Source organism: Phalacrocorax carbo, chromosome 13 (assembly GCF_963921805.1).
Source record: "Phalacrocorax carbo chromosome 13, bPhaCar2.1, whole genome shotgun sequence".
Taxonomy (NCBI): Eukaryota; Metazoa; Chordata; class Aves; order Suliformes; family Phalacrocoracidae; genus Phalacrocorax; species Phalacrocorax carbo.
This window is the reverse complement of record NC_087525.1, coordinates 18,139,256-18,160,067: the sequence shown is the minus strand read 5'-3', so window position 1 is coordinate 18,160,067 and position 20,812 is coordinate 18,139,256. Positions and strand designations below refer to the sequence as shown.

General features: G+C 43.8%; 1 protein-coding gene across 5 annotated transcripts in view; it reads left to right on the top strand.

Moving 5' to 3' along the window:
* Nucleotides 1-20,812, top strand: part of ADK (adenosine kinase) — a 298,228-nt gene that overhangs the window by 3,647 nt on the left and 273,769 nt on the right. For 3 of the 5 annotated variants that reach the window (XM_064464967.1, XM_064464968.1, XM_064464965.1), the window contains exons 1-2: nt 4,661-4,938; nt 12,528-12,602. In XM_064464967.1, the coding sequence (XP_064321037.1) occupies nt 4,676-4,938; nt 12,528-12,602 (338 nt within the window). In that variant the 5' untranslated portion in view covers nt 4,661-4,675. Of the gene's footprint in view, nt 1-4,660; nt 4,939-12,527; nt 12,603-20,812 lie in introns of those variants that run through there. The other 2 variants (XM_064464970.1, XM_064464969.1) reach the window with 1 other exon arrangement.

Below are 20,812 nucleotides of genomic sequence, written 5' to 3'. Positions count from 1 at the left end.
ACGTCTCTTCCTTTTCAGAATAAATTATCAAGCACTCTGTGGGTAATTGTTATCAAAAGCAGTCCTTTGTCATTACTGTTCCACTAAATTTTAGGCAGCTTGGTACTGGTGACTGTAAAAAATATTGCTAATTTCATGCATTTTTAATTTTCTTAATAAGCTGGCTTTTAATTTAGCTTATTCCTTCAGCAGCTCTCTACAAATGAAAGAAGATTCTGAATATTTTAAATTAGCTGTGACAAAGCTTTCAGTTAGAATGTAGCAAGTCGTTTTTCTTTCTCTTTTATCATCTCTGGCTTTTTTTTTTTCTTTTTAATTTTACCTCATTCCCCATTTGTATTCATTTCAGTTTCTGTCTTCATGGCTTATACTTTTCTCACTTTCCAGTTTCTCGTATCTGCAAATATGGGTAACTTTTTCCATGCCAGTACTCTTAATGGCAAAGAAAGATCTCAGACTCCAGCACCTTGCTGCATTTGCTCCTGGAAGAGGAAAAGCAATAGACTTTTTCTTCAGATGGATACTTAGACCCCTGTGGAAAGCAGACAAAAAATACTTTGGAAGGCACTAGCAGCAGACTCTGCTAATTTTGCTTTATTTAGGACATTACAGCATCAACCTTCCCTTCAAAGTTGTATTGTCAGAAATACATCCAGAACCGGAATGACTTGCAGCATGGAAAATACCTCGCTCTTGCAGCTCGGCGCTCACGTCCATCGTTCTGATACGTAACTCTCAAACGCCCGTTTAGATTGGCACGGGTCTTCACCTGGCCTTTGATGTAATCCCGTGGGATTTCTCACAGCACGTGTCATATTTCCACAGTTTTGTCTTATTCTATTAGAGAAGCTTGTTATGGTGTTTTCATCCTTTTAATTAAAGTAATTCTGAGCTTTAGGGGAAGGAGTGTGTAACCTGAGGAAAGCGAGGTCGTGGGAAGGTGCTCTCTGCTCTGCACCGCGAGCACGGCTGGTGTGTCTGTCGTTGCTGCCGTTGCCTGCAGCCCACCTGGCAGAAGAGTCGTACTGACGAACAAGGATAGTTTAGACGTAACAGGCTTCACTAATATCCTGCAGAGAAGTACACCTCTGGCTTGGTGTGCTGCCTCCCCAGGTCAGCAGGACTAGGCTTGTCCCTAGAGCTGCCTGCATGCTCGATTACCTGTGGGAGGGGAGCCAGTGCAAATATGCCTATTTCATAATGAATCTTGAAGTTTCTGTGAATTTTCCTGAGCTTTGAGAGTTCCTCCTTTTCCAGCTAATGAAATGGCTGTGTAGAGTTACTCATCTAATTGGATCTACTCATTTTCCTTATGAACAGACAAGGAAGATGCCGGGAAAGGAGGATTGAGTGAGCGTAGAGGTAGTTGAATATGGTGTTGATGCAGTAGTGTGAAATGCGCTTTCTGGAGAACAAGACCTTGGCTGCTTCTATTACTGCTGAGGTATATTCGATGTGGAAATGTTTGAAGCAAAACTCTGGCTTGTGCTTCAAGGTTGCGATATTGAATGGTTACTTACGCAGGCACGGTACAAAAGTGTTTCACAAACCCGGTTTCAGAAGCAGGGAACGGGTTGCTATCTAAAGGTCATTAATTAGTATTTGCTGGCACTGTGTTGGAAAACCTTATCTTCTTGAAAAAAGTAAATTGAACTTGCAGATGCAATGTGAATGCTATGTTTTCTCAAGGCTGTTCACTTTCTATTTACATAAGTTGCTTCTTAAATAATTTCAATTTACATACTAATCTTATTTGCATAGTAAATATCAAAGCATTTTGTGTGAAGGAGAGAGGTCTCTGGGTATTACTCAGAATTCAGTGAACGGAGAGGGATTCTTACCATTTTGAACAGTAATCACTTCTGTAATGATTGTTTGACCACAGTCAAAACTGTTCCACGCTTGGAGGATATGGTAACATAAAGCTACTTGCTGGCTTTACGCTACCTTGGGATTTCATTTACAGGGAAAGATTTTTGTGGGTTGCGTGTTTTGGTTTTTTTTGTTTTGCGCCTTGTACATTCAGTGGTACCAAGCAGTTGTAACCCTCTCCGGGGCTGGGCTGCATAACTAGAGTAAGCCAGAAAAATAGTATATCTGTCTGCAATATGGTGAAGACTTAGCAGATTTATAGACTTTCCGTTGCTCTTATAGCTGTATGGTCTGTGAAGCTGCATTAAAAGAAATGGTTTCATTATGCTATGACATTTTAAAATCATAAAAAATAAAATCTTTTTAATACTTTGCTAGCAGATCCGAACAAGATAAAAATACATCTTATTTTGTGTTGCAAATATGAAATTTGCTCTGTAGAAGTTTTCAAAACAACCACTGTTCCAGTAGAAAATATATGCAAGCTCTGCAAGATGCTGTTATTGGAAGAGAATTTGTGGACTTTCTGCTTGCTAGTCCCATTTTGTAATGTCTGCTGAGGGTATTATGTAAAAGATCATCCTTCTGTCTTGTGAAGACAGAAGAGTGGGCAGCTTATCTAAGATTAACCTTAGTTGTGTGCTTTGAAGAAATTGAGTGAAATGTGGGGATTAATGGAGAACTTTCTGTTTGTCTTGTAAACTGGATGATTTATACCCAATATTTGTGGTGTAAAACATAACATGTTAGTCCAAGGCTAAGGCCTTGGTTGCCTGTATCTTGGATGCACAAGGTACACGTGTATAAAATGTAGTTTCATGGATTACCTCAATAAAGTGCAATTTTAAAAGTTCTCATGCTTACCTGTTGTTATGTCAGGTAGGGGTGCAGTTCCCTTTTAATTCATACTGTGCTTGAAAGGAAGTGTTTTAGTGAAATCACCTGAGGAATAATTGTTCATCAAACGTAGAAGAGCTCATATGGTCATGAAGATCTCTTCCTTACTGTATGGTAACAGAAGCAGTCAAGGGAAATTGTGGCTGGACTCTGTCCGGCATTATGTATTTTTAGATGCAAAAGCTGCGAATTCCATATTTCTCTTGGGGATTTCTGAAGCCAAAACACATATGGAGGCACAGGTCAGCTGCTCCGTGCAAGCAGAGCAAGTTTGGAAGGTGTCAGGGAGGCTGAGCAAACTCAGGCTGGCCGCCTAGCATATACGCGCTGTGACTACGAGTCGAACGTGTGGCACCAGCATCACCAAGCTAATCTATGAATGACCATTTTTCCAGGGATGCCCTGGTTGCTGTTGCTCCATTTATGTGTCAGGACATCTAGAATTTCCCTGGCAAATGACCAGAAAACATGTAGTGGTAGGTGATGTCTCGAAGACGTCAGTAGGACCTGCGGGTACATGATAGTGCAAGCAGGATGACTGGGCACTTGGGAATAGTTGGAAGTTTATAAAGTGCTATTGACAAATGCTGTTGAGGTGTCATACGTGCTGCTTCCTGAAAGGCTGCTTAATTTCGTAGAAAAACACCCTTTTGATCCAGTCTTGCTGAACTGGTAAAAAAAGTTAGGAACATTTGAGGGTACCTCATTTAGACTCTGTAGCTTAATATTCGTAACCTGCAGTTGTATGTAACAAATTACTGTAAATGTAGATCATGTTAATGCATTTTATCTGTTTTCCTTTACATATTCTTATGTGCTTGTTAAAGCCGGGCATTTATTTATGAGGTAATCTACATCTTGTTTTTTAAAAAATTGATTTATTATTTAAAATACAGCAATGGGACCAACAAAACCCAGCTGTGCTACTCCTGTTGTTAGATTTGCCTGTGATGGGATTGCTCCCCTCCGCTTTCAGTTGCAGAGCAGAGGTTTGGTATCAGGCACTGAAGACGTTAAACTAGGAATAATCTATTGTTCACCATGGATCAGAGGATACAGCCATTATATATCCAAATACCGTATTTGCATTTTATTAGATTTCAAAATCCTCCGTCAGGATCTGAGGACCTGTCGCCCTGTGTGTTGCAAAAGTAAGGGGATGAGTGTGTTTTCTGCTCCAATTAGTTTGCCTTTTCAAGACCCTGACACGCTTTAATAATGAGAATTTTGTAGGTGGGGATTAATTTTTGAGCGTCCGCTTTGGAGAACCTCGGAAATTTGTCCTACGTCGGGCATTGAACATGAATAGTCCTGTTACGTTCAAGTGACGCTGCGGGTCCTGGAGCATCACAAACGTCTGAAATTTTGGCGTCCTCCCTTCTGTCACACCCCAAAATCAGCAAATAGCTGAGAAGTTTGGCTTTCATTTTGCCGAGTGCACGATTCCCATTTTGTAGCTGAAGAGGAAGGGAAACTGAGGCTAATAACCGCATGATTAGGCAGTTGTGAAGTTTAAATCTTTAATGAGAGGTGACACAGCAGCACGTAGAACAACGCGGGATTCACTTTTGGCAAAAACAACCCTTTCTGACCTCAGTTTCTGAGCCAGTGCTTGCGGTGCGGGCAGGGTCCGCGGGAAGGGCCGGGCCCGCACCGGGGTGCGGCGGCCGCCTTCGCCCCCGCTTTGCCGTGCTGACAGGGCCGCTCTGCTTGTGCCGGGCCGGGCGAGCAGGGGCTGCCCTTCCGCGGCCGCCCCGCTAGCGGAGCCGCGGCGGGGTAGCGGCGCCCGGCGCCTCGGCACCCGCCGGCCCGGCGCGGGGGGCGGCGGCGGGGGTGCCGTTCCGCACCCCGACGGGAGCGGTCGCGCCGGGGCCGGAGGAGGGGCGCGGGGGCGCCCGCACCAAAGATGGCGGCCGGGGGCGCGGGGCGCGGGGCGGGCGGGGCCGCCCCCGGTACCGCCAGCTCCCGGCGCGGGGCGCGGGGCCGCCCGCCGCCTCCCCGCGGCTCCCCGCGCCCCGCGGGGCCCGGCCCGCCCCCGCCGCCCGGCCGGCCAATGGCGGGGCGGGGCGGGCCGCGGCCGGCGGCTCAGTCACGGCCGAGGCGGGCGGAGAGGCGACGCCGGTGTCGGAGCCGCAGCCGCTGCCGGCGGGGAGCCATGCCCACCCTCAGGTAACGCCGAGCCCCCGCCGCGCCTCCCGCAGCCCGGCCCGCCGCCCCACGGCAGGGGGTTGATGGTGGCGGCGGGCGCTGAGGTGGTGGCGGGGTGGGGGCGCCCGGCGCCGTGTCCCGCCGGAGCCCAGCGCTTCCCCCCGTCTCCACCCGCGCCGTTTCGGGGTGCGGGGTGGCGCGGCCTCCTTCCCCCCCCCCCCCCCCCCCCCGGGGTGTGCGGGGTTTCTCTCAGGTGGGCGCGCGCCGCCGCCCGTCGCCGGTGTGCCCGGCCCGCGGCGATGCCCGTCCCTCCGCCGCCCGCCCGGCAGCCCTGCGGCGGCCGCCCTTTCGTCCCCTGCCCGGGCGAGAGGCCCGGGGAGCGGTGCGCCGGGCGGGGCCGGGCCCCCGGAGGGGAGCGGCGGGGTGGCGGCCGCGGCGCGGCCCCGGGGGTTCGGGCGGCGTCGCTCCGCGGCGGTGCCGCTGGCAGGGGCGGCCCCCGAGCGCGGGCGGCCCCCTTCTGTGGGGGGTGTGTGTGTGTGGGGTCCCATCTTCCGTGGGGGCGGACGTCGACTCCGGCAGTTGGGGGCTTAAAGCACCGGCGCCCCGTGCCGAGGCTGGAACCCGACGTTACGCGCCTCCCGAGCGAGGAGCGGCGGGGCGATGGCAGTCTGGGGAGCTGCGGGGGTGTCGGTTCGTCAGCGACAGCCGAAGGACCAGCCCTTCGCTTCACACTCGGTGAAAAGGATTGTTACAAGCCTTTTCGCTTCCTAAAACGCTCCATCCTACGGCGGGGGTGGTATCGCGAAGCGAACCCGTAGCCTTCATCACGTAGCTGTTTTGATCGGTCCCTCGGTTGCTAAAGAAATGCCTAAACTCGCAGACTCCGAGTCCGGCGGTGGTTCAAGGCGACTCTCCCACCTCCCCTCTCCACCCCCGAAACTCACGGGTGGGATTTTGCACTGTTTCTGGCCGAGGGGCGCCGACGGTACCTCTCGGAAATGGCAGTAGCGTCTCTGAGCTTGAGGGGTTAGCGCAGCGGCCTGAGGAGCCGGGCAGTGGTGGAACGGTGGGTTTTTTTCCCTGCGGCAGCCTTGCTTACGTAAGGCCAAGGCTTTTAGGCTTGGCTTCTAAGTTGGAAGCTCTGAGTGTGTCACTCTAGAAGACTATGAATGTTTCATAACGAATGACATCTTCACTGAAGATACTCCTCTAGGTCAGCATGTAAAGTTGCAACTCCTTAGCCAAATATTGCCTTTACTTAGGACCTGAGTAAGGAAAGCATGTGAGCAGTCCCACAGGCTACTTTTACGTTTAAGGTCTATACACTAAAGTGATTTGCTGAAGAGTGATGCAAGAGAAACGGTCTGAACTCTGGAATCACAAAATAATAGTTCTGTGGTGCCTTTAGTGTTAGACAAGTTATGGTTAATGGTGAATGCTATCTTATTTGCTTATATTTATGTTGTGCAGGTAGACGGCGTGAGAATTATGGTCTGAGGTGAGAGCTTATAGCCATTCAAACGCTATGAGTCTGGAACTGTTGCTGGTTTTACTACCTGTATAAATGATTTTTTTGATAAATGCAAATCTTGTTGTATGGGGTTTAACTAAGTTCCTTTGTGACTGAAATGGATATCCTGAGAACAGGCTTAGAACGTGCCTTGTTTGGCCTTTCTTTTAAGGGCATAATCAAACCCTGTAGAAATACTAACACTTTAGATCGTATGCCATATCTTATATTTGTAAAGGAAAGGCTATGCATACAGCAGGCTGTCATGCAGCTGGGACACCTGAATGTCCCAATTGTGTTTTATTAAGAATTTCTGACTAAAATGTCCTAGCACAGGAACTGGATATTAAGTGCATATTATAGCTGCACATCAGGATGAGGCTGTTCTAGAGCAATAAAAAAAGCGACATTTTCACCTTGTCTTCCTTTACCATTAGTTACTATTATGTAGATCAGAAAATTTTTGCAGCAGTTAACAAGAAAAATATGAAATATTTTTAAGGCAATAATAGGATATCTTTTTTTCTAAGCAAGACACGCCAGTATCCAAGGGCTCAAAATACTCCTCTGTCTCTGTGCCAGTAACTAATAATATGCTTTCACTGATATTTTGATGTTGCTCTTCCACTGAAGTGCACGGCAGCATGGGGCGATAACAATATTGTGTGGTAGTTAGATACAGTGCTGCTAACGTTCAGCAGCCAGCTTGAAACAGGACCACCTTTTTAAAAATGCCTGCAACAGTGGAGCATTGGTCATGTATAACTGTGATATTGGACACAGCTTTCCGGATTGTTCCGTTATGGTTTGTTTTGTTGGCTTCTTAAAAATGATTAAAGGGTAGCTCAGTACTGATGTAGGTTTTCTTGTTTGGTTGGGTTTTTTGTTTTGTTTTCATCCAGTTGGTTTCACTTCATTACTTCTGCAACTTGTGATAAGAATAATATGTGAAACACTGGCTATTTGTGAAAAATCAATCATCTTGGCAATCTCCAAACAAAATGCCATAATTAGCAGGTGAAGATGTATTCATATTTAATAAATTACATTGCTTGACCTTATAATTACAACTCACTCTTCATCTGGTCCAAAGTTAAATGGCAAACTCATAAAATGTATTGCTTGTTGTCAAGAGTTCAGAATGCAAACGTGTGCCGCTAAGCTTTCTGTAAAGTAAGTTACTGTTGTTGCTGTGGCTTTGCCTGCTAGAAGGACAGTCTATTTCTGTGTCCAAACATCTTTTTGATGTGTATGAACATCTTATTCTTAGAGTTTAAAAAGTATATATCGTGCTCTCATATATACATGTTCTCTGTGTGTATGTGTGTACATATATATACACTCACACATGTAGATATACTGACTGTATATAGCCAATAACATGCCCTTGATTTGTGCAGGTGGAGGGTTGTCCCTTGTTTTTTGAAGAGCTGAGCCACATAATCTTCTGCAGTAGGTTAGTCGAGTTAAGTGAGAAGGTCCTTCTCAGATGATTCGATACCAGCACTCCCGTGTGAGAGAAGGACTGGAGAGAGTCAGGGAGGCTGTGGAGTACGTAAGCATTTGCTCTGTGCCTGTTGCAGAGGTATCTTTCCCAAATAACCTGTGTATTGTGAAATCTCACATTTCAGGAGACTGTTGCTGTTTTCCTCACTGTGTTTTACGTGTAGTTTTACTGTCTCTCACAGCCTCCTCCTGGACACAATGTCCAGCACACAGCTGGATAAACACACAGTGCAGGGGGTGAGCAATGGGCTGATGGGTTGGGCTCAAAGGGTCACAGTACATGGGGTTACATTGGGCTGGTGGCCAGTCGCTAGAGGGGTTCTGCAGGGATCCATCTCGGGGCCGGTACTCTTTAATGTCTTCATAAATGACTTGGAAGAATACTAATTAAGTTTGCAGATGGCACAAAACTGGGAGGAGCTGTTGGTGCTCTCGAGGGCAGGGAGGCCCTGCAGGGGGATCTGGGCAGGCCGCAGAGCCGGGCAGTCACCAACCGTGTGGAGTTTAACAAGGGCAAGTGCCGGGTTTTGCCCCGGGGCGCGGCAGCCCTGGCTGTACAGGCAGCCTGGGGAGCGAGGGGCTGGGGAGCAGCTCTGCAGGGACCGGGGGGCTCTGGCCGACGGCAAGTTGAACCCGAGCCCCCAGCGTGCCCTGGCAGCCCCGAGGGCCAGCCGTGCCCTGGGGGGCACCGAGCCCTGCATCGCAGCCGGGCGAGGGGGGGGATTGTCCCGCTCTGCCCCGCGCTGGGGCGGCCTCACCCCGAGCGCTGTGGGCAGCGTTGGGCGCCGCAGGACATTGGGGGTATAAAGGTACTGGAGAGGGTCCCGAGGAGGCCACAGAGCTGGGGAAGGGTTTAGAGGGGAAACGGTACGAGGAGCGGCTGGAGTCCCTTGGTGTGTTCAGCTGGAGCAGAGGAGGCCGAGGGCAGCCTCATGGCGCTCTGCAGCCCCCTCCCGAGGGCAGGAGGAGGGGCAGGGCTGGTCTCTGCTCTCTGGTGACCAGTGATGGGACCCGAGGGAACGGCAGGGAGATGTGCCAGGGGAGGGTGAGGCTGGGCATTAGGGAAAGGTCCTTCCCCCAGAGGGTGGTGGAGCCCTGGCACAGGCTCCCCAGGGAGGCATCACGGCACCAGCCCGGCGATATTCCAGAAGCACTTGGACAAGGCCCTCAGAGCCACGGTGTGAATTTGGGGTGTCCTGTGGAGGGACAGGAGCTGGGCTCGATGGTCCGTGTGGGTCCCTTCCAGCTCAGGACAATCCATGATTCTAGTTGGTTGGAAAATTCCTGGAATTTTAATCAATGCAGGTGTCCTGTGTGACTGAACAGCAAACATAAGACCGATAAGGTTCACAAGTATTGCTGAAAGTTTTAAGCTTGGTGAGAATATAACAGTTGAATATCTCAGCTTCTTGCTCCAGAGATTTGTAAATTTAGCATTCTCTAAGATCCTAAATATTTTTAATTTCATGCTTTTACAATATGCGGCTTTACAGCATATATGTGATTTTTTTTTTTTTTTTAATTTTCATTTTTACAGAGGAGCAGACTGTAGCCAAGTAACTGTATACCTCGTGTTGTGCCACAAAAAAGCGTAGTGGCATAACAGCGCAGATACTTTGCGGCCCCTGGAGAAGGGAAGGGTGACCGGCACTGCGCTGAGACATAGCCACTGTTGGGCTAATCAGGTTGAACATGTGAAGGATTTACGCAGCCAAGTCTTTAACAGTAGAAACACTGGACTTTCCAGATTGTGGTTTTTCAAAGCTTGTATTAGAAGATGCCGGTCACAGTGGTGATCTTAAATGTCTGCTTGAACTTGTTGAATTTTTAGATTTTGTGACTTGGAAAGAGATTGCTTAGATTATTCCCATTTTGCCCAGAAAGGTATTTTTACCAAATGCAGTGTCAGTGAAGGAATGGTGCAACTACAGTCTCCACTACAAATGGAGCGTATGGATTGTTCTCCTTTTTGCCAATGGAATGTTAATACCTAGTTCTAGAACCTTGGGACTTAGTTAATTCAGACATCTAGCTGAAGACCTTTTTTTTTATCATAGAAATCAAGCAGGTAATGTACTCAATGTCTTACATGTTTGAAAAGCTGTCGAGTTCTGCTATCCTACGTTTGGTTGTGAGAAATAACTATGCTGCAGTTGGGGAGTTTGCCCAGAAGTTTCAGGGGCATGTTTCTGAGCATACACTTACCAGTCCAGTGATGGCTACCTTGGCTTTTAAACTTCCCATCCCACATGGCACCCTACTACACAGCCTCTGGAATACTTGAACATGGATGATTATAAAACACTGTGGGAGAAGGAAGGCTTGGGGGTGGAACAGGACTTGTATGTGATTTAATCCAGGCAGCTCGTTACATGGCACTGGACGTGCTAGTTCCTGCTGCTGGAGACACATTGGGAGTTCGCGTGTACCTTATTGGCTTGACAGAGCTTCTGTGGATGCTAAACCAGCACAAAGTCCCTCTCGTGCTGCTTCCAGTATATTGACCAGCATGTTCTGCAGCCCATAGCTTGTTAAATATCTGGTAGCTTCTATTTTGTTTTTCTGTTGAACAGGGTAATTTCTTCATAGGTAGTGACCTCAACAAGTCAGCTGTATTTCAGAGAGTTTTTGAAGTACAGCCGCTGTTTGCTGGCATACCATACACTTAAGTGCTGATACTTCTCTTGTATAGAAGTTATCCATGATAGGCATTTTTTTTTTCCTTAAGTGTAGGTACAAAATTATTTATGTGTAGAATTTCACAGAATGTGAAAATAGCTAAACATAAGTACGGGAGCACATAGATTGGGACAAATCTGCATTCAGCACTTTTAGAGTTCTGACTTGTTCATTCATTGTCCTGCAATAGCATTGATGCAATACTTTGTTTGTAAATGGGTGAGAATGTCCTGTCTTGGGTCTACAACTGCAATCCCTCTTACCCTTATGTCTTCTTTTCTGTCATCTGTCTCTCCCTCTTCTTTTCTTCTAGCTAGGTGTCACTTATGCTATTTAGAAGAATCGATACTACTTTCCACACTGACAAAAGTATTTAGTGAGTCTTACAGGTTTCTACTAAGCAGATGTTGCTTGTCTCAGTTAGGCGTGGGCTGGACTTCTGGCTCAGTCTTCACAAAGCAGTGTCTTCCACATTTCATTTACAGAGAAATGGACTCTAATGGCCTGTCTTTAAAGCTACAGCAAAAACCAGGATACTTAAAGCATGGTTTTCTATGTCACAATATCAAGGTTATTAATCATGTTTTCCACTTCTTCATTTCATAAATGCTTCAGAATTTAGCATTTAATGGAGGCTAATGTGTCATCGTAAAGAGGAAGAAGTTTGACTGTGTATTTTTGGCAAGTAGCTTTGAATTTCTGTCAGCTAAGGGCTTTTCATAGCATGAGATTGTTCCGTATCACCCCCTTTCTGCTTCTTTTGTATTCTTTTTTTCTTATCCTGCTGAGCAGAAATTAAAGAAATCAATCATTTAGTAGGCAGATGTCGAGCCTCTAAAACATTTACTTGCTCTAAATGGGCCAGAACAATGGAAAGCTCACTCTCTTTGAGATTCAGCTGACACTGTTACGCAGCTTTGGGTAAACTGCAGATAAACTTTGGATCCAACCGCACTATTACGGTAGTACTTTTTGTGGGACGGAGAGACGGGGAATATGCTTTCTCTGCAAATACTTGGTGGAGACGTAGTAAAGAGGGAGGCATATCTGGTGGTCATACTGAAGCTACCTTTGGTGGCTAGAGCAAGGGCCTGCCTTGCCAGCTGGAGGCAGCAGGTGTTAGCTTAGCAAGGAATGCGGTGGGTTTGGATGTAGTTTCGGGCAGCCTTCAAGAACAGCTGCATTCACTCTTACTTGACACTAGGCCACGTATCTAATCCTTTAGTATTACTGCATTATCACCCAAGTACATGCTATTCAGGAAAAAGTAGCACATGGTTTCTGAATGAATCTTAAAAACAGTTAAAGCCAGCTCTTCCAGCTGTTTATAATATCTCTGATGTCTTAATTCTGTGTGGCAGAAGTTGTGGCAATGGATTTAAAATTCATTAAAAAGTATGTACATTCTTATCAGTAGATGGCTGACAATGCAGAATCCATAGTATCTTAATTTAGGTTTATTAAAACAGACTTAAATTGTTAATTATTGGTCAGTAGCAGAGTAAGCCCAGCAGCTAAGTCTGTTCAGTGAAATTCTGATAACCTGGTCTGATGCTCCCCCTGTCTCAAAGCTGGTATTACAAGCTGAATGGAATCCTTCAAAGCTACGGAATGTGGCATGCGGCTCTAATTGTTTATCTGAGTGAATTGAAGCTTAACACAATGTATACCTTTACATATTGATCAACAAAGATTATTGTAGGATGCTACTTCACTCAGATTTGACCCTCTGTCTGTATGCCGGGTCTCCATGTGACTGCTGTGGTGGGCAAAATGTGTATCTTTTTGTTCCTTAGCTGTATTAAAGAAAAACTTCTCTAATAAAAACCATTATTATACTATTATACTTCAACATATTATACTCGGAACAATAAACTAATGCTAAGCTAACTTGAAATAATTGATTCTCTTACAGTGAAAATGTCCTGTTTGGAATGGGAAATCCTCTGCTTGATATCTGTGCAGTTGTGGACAAGGACTTCCTTGATAAGTAAGTCTTCATTTATTTTTTTTTCTTTTTAATGTCAGTTTTGTTTCCAGAATGATGCCTATAAACAAACGGAGGACTGCCTGCTTGTGTAATGCTAAGTTTGTGCTGATCTCTGTGGGATTCTGGCCTTATGCTGAAACAAGCCAACATTGGATCAGTCAGTTGATTGTTCCAGATATATGAAGCTGTGGTAGTGGTGTCAGTGACAAACTTCAGTGTTTTCATGTGTTTTTGGTATTTATTATTTTCTATCAATTATTTAATCTAGTCTTGTCATGCTGTCTTTTGCTAGCGTTTAACTGGAAGCGACCAACAGTGTCAGTAAGATATAGGTAGCTCTTGTATGAATATTTGTGTGCTATTTTTGGTGTACTCTTCCAGCGCTCTTCTCTTTCTTCAGTGATGACTTTGGGGCAAATAAGCCATTTCTGTAACACACCAAGAAAAGTGGTGCAAGTGTACCTCCTTTTTTTGGTTAATATTCCAATTTATCAGACAAGAACCAGACCCCTTCTTATCATGTGGTCTGTTATCTTGCTTAAACCTAGTGGTTATCTTACCATCCATATAACCATATCACTGAATTGCTGTTTGTGTACTGCTGTGGCACTAAGCTTACTTGTTTCCTGGTCATCTTAGAGATGTGTCTTTTCAAGACATGTAAAATATAGTTGCTCTTTTAAATCCTTCTGCATGAGCTCACTTTCTTCCAGTTGTTGTTGCCATTTTGTTTCTCTTGTTTACAAGTGATGAGTAGGTCAATTTCATCTTTGAGTGCTCACAACTATTTAATTTTTAAAGTGTTAATAATTTTTTCTCTAGTCATTCCTTTAGTTATCAGTGAGAATACTGGATCATGAATAAATTTCACATCACCAAATAAAGAACAGGTGCAGAGGTTTTATTTGTGAATGTGTGCTGTCAGCCACAAATCTCTTATTCTGAAGCTTTTACTAATAGCAATAATTTATTTTTCAACGGGTATTTTATCACTTAGTTTTTATCTAAAGGTGTGTTTCAGTGAGACACTGAATATTATAACCTGGAGGCAAAAGACAAGAATGTAATGAAGTGTCTCAATCTCAAAAACATCTGGAACTTTGAACATGCAAGATATAGACTTGATTTCTGAAAAAAAAAATTATTCTGATGTAATTCTTTGCCTTATGTTTCTACTGAAATAACTTGAAAACCTGTCTCTGAATGTAAGTAATGGCCCCACCCCCAACCCAAGAATACCCGCCAGCTGATCCTGATAAACTGCTGTCGTACGAGAGGTGGAGGGATCTATATTGCATCAGTGATATCTTGCAAGAGTGCATTGTGCTTTTCAATGGCCGTGATATGCTCTGCATAATTTAATTTAACTTAAAAATTAGAAGCCTTAGGTACTCAAATTTGAGTCCTGTCAGACAAGTTAAATTATCTCTTGGAGCAACATATGCTCTGTGAGCATTTCTTTACTGCCAAAATGCCGTTGTGGAGTATTGCATTATTTAAAGCAATAAGCAGTCCTCCAACAACAGTTTCACAGGGGACCTGACGACAGTGTTATAGCTCTGGTAATAACCTGAAGGCTGAGAAGCTCGTCTACGTTCTTCACAGGAACCTTATTTCAGTTCTAGCTCCCGATTTGTGAGCATATGCGTAGTTGTCTGTTTGTAAAATGGACAAGCAGGCAGTTTTCTACTCTTAAGTCCAACTGCCTTTTGCAGTAATTCCTGAAATGGGAATCAAATCCCACACTTCCTCAGCTTGTGAAGGGAGGTAAAATAGCAAACCTAGCTGTAGAACAACTGCTAGAATAAAGTTGTCTATTCAAGTGCTGCAGGGAGGTGCAAGAACATGGATATTTCAGGATTGTGAAGCATTTGACAAAGAAATTGTCAATCATACCAGCCTAGTCTCTCTCTTTTTTCTTGTAAAACAAGATGTGCATCCATCTCTAGCCATGCAGTGTCAGCTCTTGGTATCTTGGCAGTGGTGAAGTAACTGGAGTCTGTCTCACCTCTTCAACTGGATGGGGCCATCAGGCCAGCTGGGCTCTGACTTAGTAAAATAAAGAGCGAGCTTAGGTAAACATGCATAAGAATTTTATACATCCTACTTTTTCACTGTTTCTGTCAGTTTATCCTCCTCTCTGACATAACCAGTTTTAAGAGTAAATACCTTTGTTCAGAATAAAGGACTTGATGTTGCAAGTTTAATCAACATATACTGTCAATGAAATAAGAGAGTATTAAAAATGAGTCCTGTAACCAGCTTATTTTTGTAACTTCTGTTAAGAAAATGCAAATGGAAACAATGTAAGATTGTGTAGAAAGTCTCAAGTGGTCCTTTTAATAATATTTAAATGGCCTACAATCCATGTGATAAAAAAACCTAAAAATACATAATGCAGTCCTACCCGTGGCAGATTTGAAACAGCTTGCTGCCATGAAATACTGCTTTGAGGAAATGAGCAGGTCTGAGGAACTGAGGAACGAGCATGAGTATTTTTGGCTTGGGTTGTTAGCACAGCCCTGTCACCTTTCTTTCAGGGTAGATTTTGGTTTAATCTGGGTTCCAAAGTCTCTTGCTCTCTTGACAAGTTTTGGGAAGCTTTAAGCCTTTCCTACATTATTTCCAGGAGTGGTGGTCTTAATTTATCTCACAACAGAACTTCACTCTGCCTGTCTGAGCTGTTCAGACCACATCAGCAGTCTGGCATTACCTGAGGCAGAGAAGCTTTGGCCCCTGACAGGTAGTTATGTTTTCTGGGTCTTATCTTGCTTCAGGGAGACAATCTGAAAAAGTGTTAGCAATATTGATGGCACTGTGGAGAGCTGGTAATACCCAAACCCACTTCAGTTTCTGTTCACAGAGCTGGAGAGCAGTCTTGAAGTAAATATAATCCACTGTATATGCTTGGTTTTTCTGAGTATCTGCAGGAAAGAAATATCAGAAATGTTTTTTTAGGGTTGGTTTTTTTTTGGGGGTCTCCTTTTAATTTGCATTAAATCCATAACCTAAGAGTATGTATTGTTGTTCAGTTTTTCTAGGATATAGATACTTGCTCAAAGAGCGGCTTTTTTTATGGGTGGGAGGGGAAAGAATAGAAAAAGGATTGATGCTTTGTGGGTGAATTGCTAACTATAGCTATGCTAATCTGAAAGTAACTTTGCTAACAGGTATTCATTAAAGCTTTTGGTGTACTCATTTCTACCTGTGACGTTTAACAGAAATTATTCCTTTACCTACTGGATCTGTAACAGGCATTTAAGAATAACTTAATCTACACTACATATATTAAACTCTAATAAAGCAGGCAAAGAAGTTCTGATTAATGTGGCAATGATGTTTTAAGACTCCATAGAAACTCAGTACTGCTGACTCCTGTAAATACTCCACTGTCCTGCTGTTAAAAATTAGGAGACGGCATCTGCTTCATTGCAAAACAGAGTGCTCTAGGGGGAACAGATATTTAGTTTTTGATATTTGTCTAACCACCGTTAATTTTTAGGCTGTAGAGATCTGGTCATTACTTGTCACCTCAAATGCACACCCGGCGGTTGAGAGCATGTGTTCACCGAATGGACAAATCCTCTCTTGCTGCTGTGCAACATTTGGGTCTGTGATGGCATGAAGGGTTCGGGGGGTGGGGACCAAAGTGCCAAAGCTAATGCCATTGCATCCAATGGGGGAATAAGCCAGGCCAACCACAGCAGCGACAAAGGTGCCCTAACTGCCTCATGAGATGACAGCCAGAACACCAACCACCTCAAGGTGGTCATGGCTGTAGTGGATCCTTGTGCACCCCTCCAGGGAAACCTGCGTGCTCAAGTACCTCTCTGGAATGCCTGTACACCAACACCCGCAGTGTGGGGAATAAACAGGAGGAACTAGAGATCTGCGTGCAGTTGCAGGGCCACGATCTCATTGCAATTACAGAGACATGGTGGGACAGCTCGCATGACTGGAATGAAGTCATATGGATGGCTACAGGCTTTTCAGGAAAGTCGGGCCAGCAATCTGGAGAAGGGAAGACTTCCCATTGGTTGAAGAGGATTGGGTTAGAGATCATTTAGGCAAACTGGATCCTCACAAATCCATGGTCCCCAATGGTGGGGTTGGATGGGATAATCTTCAGAGGTCCCTTCCAACCCCCATCATTCCGTGATTCTGTGAATTGAAGAGGTGGAGAGAATAATTATTGACAAATTCATGTTGACAGAATTGTTATGCTAGTCTTGGAACTTATAAATATGTGAAAACCTTGTATCTTCCATAATTAGTCAGTGCAAAGTTGAGGGAAATATTTGTAATTGCCAGCACCTGTATAAGCATGTAAATTTCTTTCAGCTCATGCTCTTAAAAAGGAGTGGAGATATAGGGGAAATTATGATATATGTCCTATTTTTCCCACTGAGTTTAAAGGATGCTTATTGCTTTATTTCACTCTATTTTCTGGGCTTTTGACTAGAGCCATCATTGCATGAAGTGAGATATGTTTACTAGTCCGGATGCTGAATTCCATTATATTATCTCCAGACTGATTATTTGATCACCGTCATTGTCCAGGATTACAAGTTGCTATTTGATTTACTTATCAGATGTCAAAGCAGCCAAGCCTCTTTCTCCTTGTGTGAGGTTTTTTTCCCCTCCTTAAAATCAGGGTCTGTGTCAATCTTTGCAGAAATTCATTGAAGATGCTCAGTAAAGATCTGTAGTTTTTAATAGCTTTCATGCCCTGTATCATCTGCTCCTTAGTTTTGTTCCCTTCCTTCTCTGTGAGACTGTTGTAAATACAAACTATCTGTAAACCAAGACATAGGTCTATATTATTTTTACGCTTCACTCACTGGACAAACGTGTTTGAAAAAATGGGAGAGGAAGAATGAGCGGGGTCTTTGATTTGTGTTTGTGTTTTGGGGTGATGGTTAATGTATGAAAAGAGAATATCGTTACACTGAAAAAGAAACGCTGTCATTTTGATCTGTAATCTCACAAGTATGGGCATGGATCTCCTCCAGCGTGCTACCAACCTGTGTGCAGCATTGGAAGTGGCTGCGTCATTACTGGAGAGCCCAAGATACCTGGTCATTCTCTGCCTTTCCTCACTGCAGAGTAGTGTTGGAGGGTGATGGATTAGTTAAGCACAAACTTTAATAGAGCAACATTGATGTCTGGTAAATTAAACTTTCTTGTTTGAGGCTGTTTTAGTGCTTGCTGTGATGGAAGTGAGGAAGATGCACATATTTGATCTTTTTTCCACTCTTGTGGGAATTTGGATTATAAATTAGGACAAGGTTTGAGAAGCAGCTGAAACGAAAAACATCTGCTTGCTTGTGTTAATTTTGGGTTGCTCTGTATAGCTATGGCTTTAGCCATTCTACCACGTGTTACTCTTCAACATTTTCAGCTTGTTACCTTCGCTTGTATCTAACAGAAGCCTTTGTAACTTCCCATAGCAAAAAAATTAAAACACCACTCATGCAGTTGATGCCTGTAAAGTGGCTAAGGGTCTAAAAAACTTTTACGCAATCAGAAGTGATTCTTTGTTCACCAAACTTGGGTTTCAACACAGTCTTAAGGCTTCAATGCAAAACAAGCCCTTCCCCAAAACACGTGCTGGAGTGAGCTTGAAGACTGAGAAAGGCAAGTGGTGATTCTGTGCTAGGAGGTTGCAGGATCAGAGAATGCACAAGCTGCAGATACGGACTTTGTCAGATTTCAGTGGGAGAAGAAAAGGCCAGACTTACAGCTTTTTCACTAAGGTGTTTGCTTTGACTTTGTGTGCTTCATCAACCCTCTGGGACAGGTTAATGGGTTTTTGTATTGCTTCGAGTTGGGAATCGTGTTATCTGTCTGTACAGTCCTGAATGTATGGTAAGTATGTCGTAATAACTTGTTGTCCCTGAAAATTTACCTTTTTTCTTATCGTTTCTTGGAAGGTAGGTTGCTGTATAATGTTCCATTGTTTCAGTAATCCTGGTGAAAGATGGCTACTAAAAGTATCTGTTGCATTGGCTCATTTGGCAGAGAAGCTGAACAGCTGAGGGTTCTTTATTATAACCTTGTGTTTGGAGTTCTATCTGTAGAAGTCAATTTAGCTTATCTCCTCAGGGTCTGACCATAGAACCTTGTTGAAACTGTTGATCCAAATTGCATCATCTGACTGCTGGTAAATTATGAAAAACTTCAGTGTTTGCTTGCAAAAACTTAGGGTAATGATGGCTGTCTTGAAAAGGTCCTCTCAGTACTAACGTGTCTATAAATCTGGTAGCATTCCTGACAACATAATTAGAGATTTCTACAAGCCTGATAATTTCTCCTAGTGATTTAGTTAAATATGTAGTTTAAATGAGTGAAAGATTTTAGTTAAGCTCCATTTGTAAAAGGTAATTTGAAAAATCTACCCTATGCAAGGACTAAGTTCTGCATGAGGAGCTGTGATGATTTCAGGGTGTGCTGAACTTGAGCAGTGGTTATAGGAGAGTTTGTAACTATTTGTTTACCTGTAAAATAGGATGTAGTATGTTCACCAATAGGAAACATTGCACTCCTTGTAATCTCTTCTTATTGTGTGTTTTCACTTTCTTAAATACTTGCTTAGTAATAAACTGCAAATCATAACTTCATTTTTTTTAGTTTTCCATTTCTTCGGAAGACTTGCTAATTTAATACATGTCAATAGAACACGTCTAGTTCTTGGATTAACTGTTTTCTATAGAATAACCTTGAGACACATGACAGACTGAGACACAGAGCTTATCTGTTTTTTCCCTCCACTCACAAGTAAAAATTGGTTTAACGAAACTGTGGGAGTTTGTTACAAGGCAAATGAGGAAATACTGGGATCCATTTGCCGCCTCAGTGCAAACAAGGAACTTTCACTTAAAGCTCTCTGAATCAAGTGTCTCTGTTTTTAACTAGGCAATAATATTAAATGAAAAGACCCTTGCTGAAGATGCCTTTGGTGGAAAAAGCTGTGTTTCTCAGTAGAGAACTGGAGTCACTCCAAAACCAGATGGTAAAGCTTTCTCTTTGGAAGTGGTACTTGCTGTTTGTACTGAAAAACTTTTCATCTCAGCGTTTCCTTATTGCACAACTACAAGATTGATTTTTATTCAGGATACAGTAGGTAAAAATTGTGATTCATGTTCTGTGTGTGGTTGCAGGCATTCTTTTTAATTACAGGGTAATAAGATGTGATTTTGATATTGTTTTCCATTCCTATCCTGCTTCTCCAACCCAAAATTTCCAACAGCATAGTTTTATTTTTCCTAGTTACTACAGTAGTACAGTGAAACAGTTTGATCACTAATGAATTGAGGAATAGAAAAGTCCAGACAAAAATTAGCAATTACTTGTCACTCTTTCAGTTTTTTTTACTGTAGTTGAAATTGATTTGTCATCTCTTAGAAGAGACAACTTTTTAATGCTAGCATTTTTGAAGTGGTTGGAATGCCTTCAACTTATTAAAAACATCAGTTTTTGAAAAATTAGATATTTAAGTAAATGATAATACTCATTGCTACTTGATTGTAGGCAATTTGCAATCTCAGTAGCTTTTCTTTCAAAGTTACGTGTATCAAGATGAGAGGGATTTTGTCCTTCCCTTGAAATGAAATACTAATTTCTAACTTTTCCAGTTAGTAGCTTGCTATTTCATCAGGCTATTCCTGAACAATGTGCAAATACCACGTCAGTGTTGCTGTTAGCTGTAACCTAAGTTATAAGGTGCTTAGGCTGCTGTTGATCCCTGATATGATGCTTGTGCTCTGCGTCACATAACCACGTCCAGGCCTGCTCTGTGCTTTGCCTCTTCTCGTCCTGTTCCTTCCCGGAGTGTTGGACCTGTGGTCTCTGCTGTAGCCACAGGGAGAGGGCGGAGGCAGCCTGTCTTCCCCTTAATTACTGGTGTTGTTTTCCCATAGTCAAGGGCTGGAGAAGAGTAAACCAGCTGTCTGAGTGCTATTTTACTTTATTTTTGTGAGGGCAGAACCATCAGTACACCGAGTAACTGGAGACTGCGTCTGTGTTGTAGACTTCAGGACTCCATGAAGCCTGCAGTTCCCTAATAAGTTCAGATTAAACGCAGAGCTGGGGACAAAGATATTTCATTTCACAAACCCTTGATTCCCCCCCTTTAATAGGATAATAGGATATTTCAGTGAAAGTGGTGTGTTGTTTTTTTTTTTAATTATTATCATGAGATTCAGTGATGA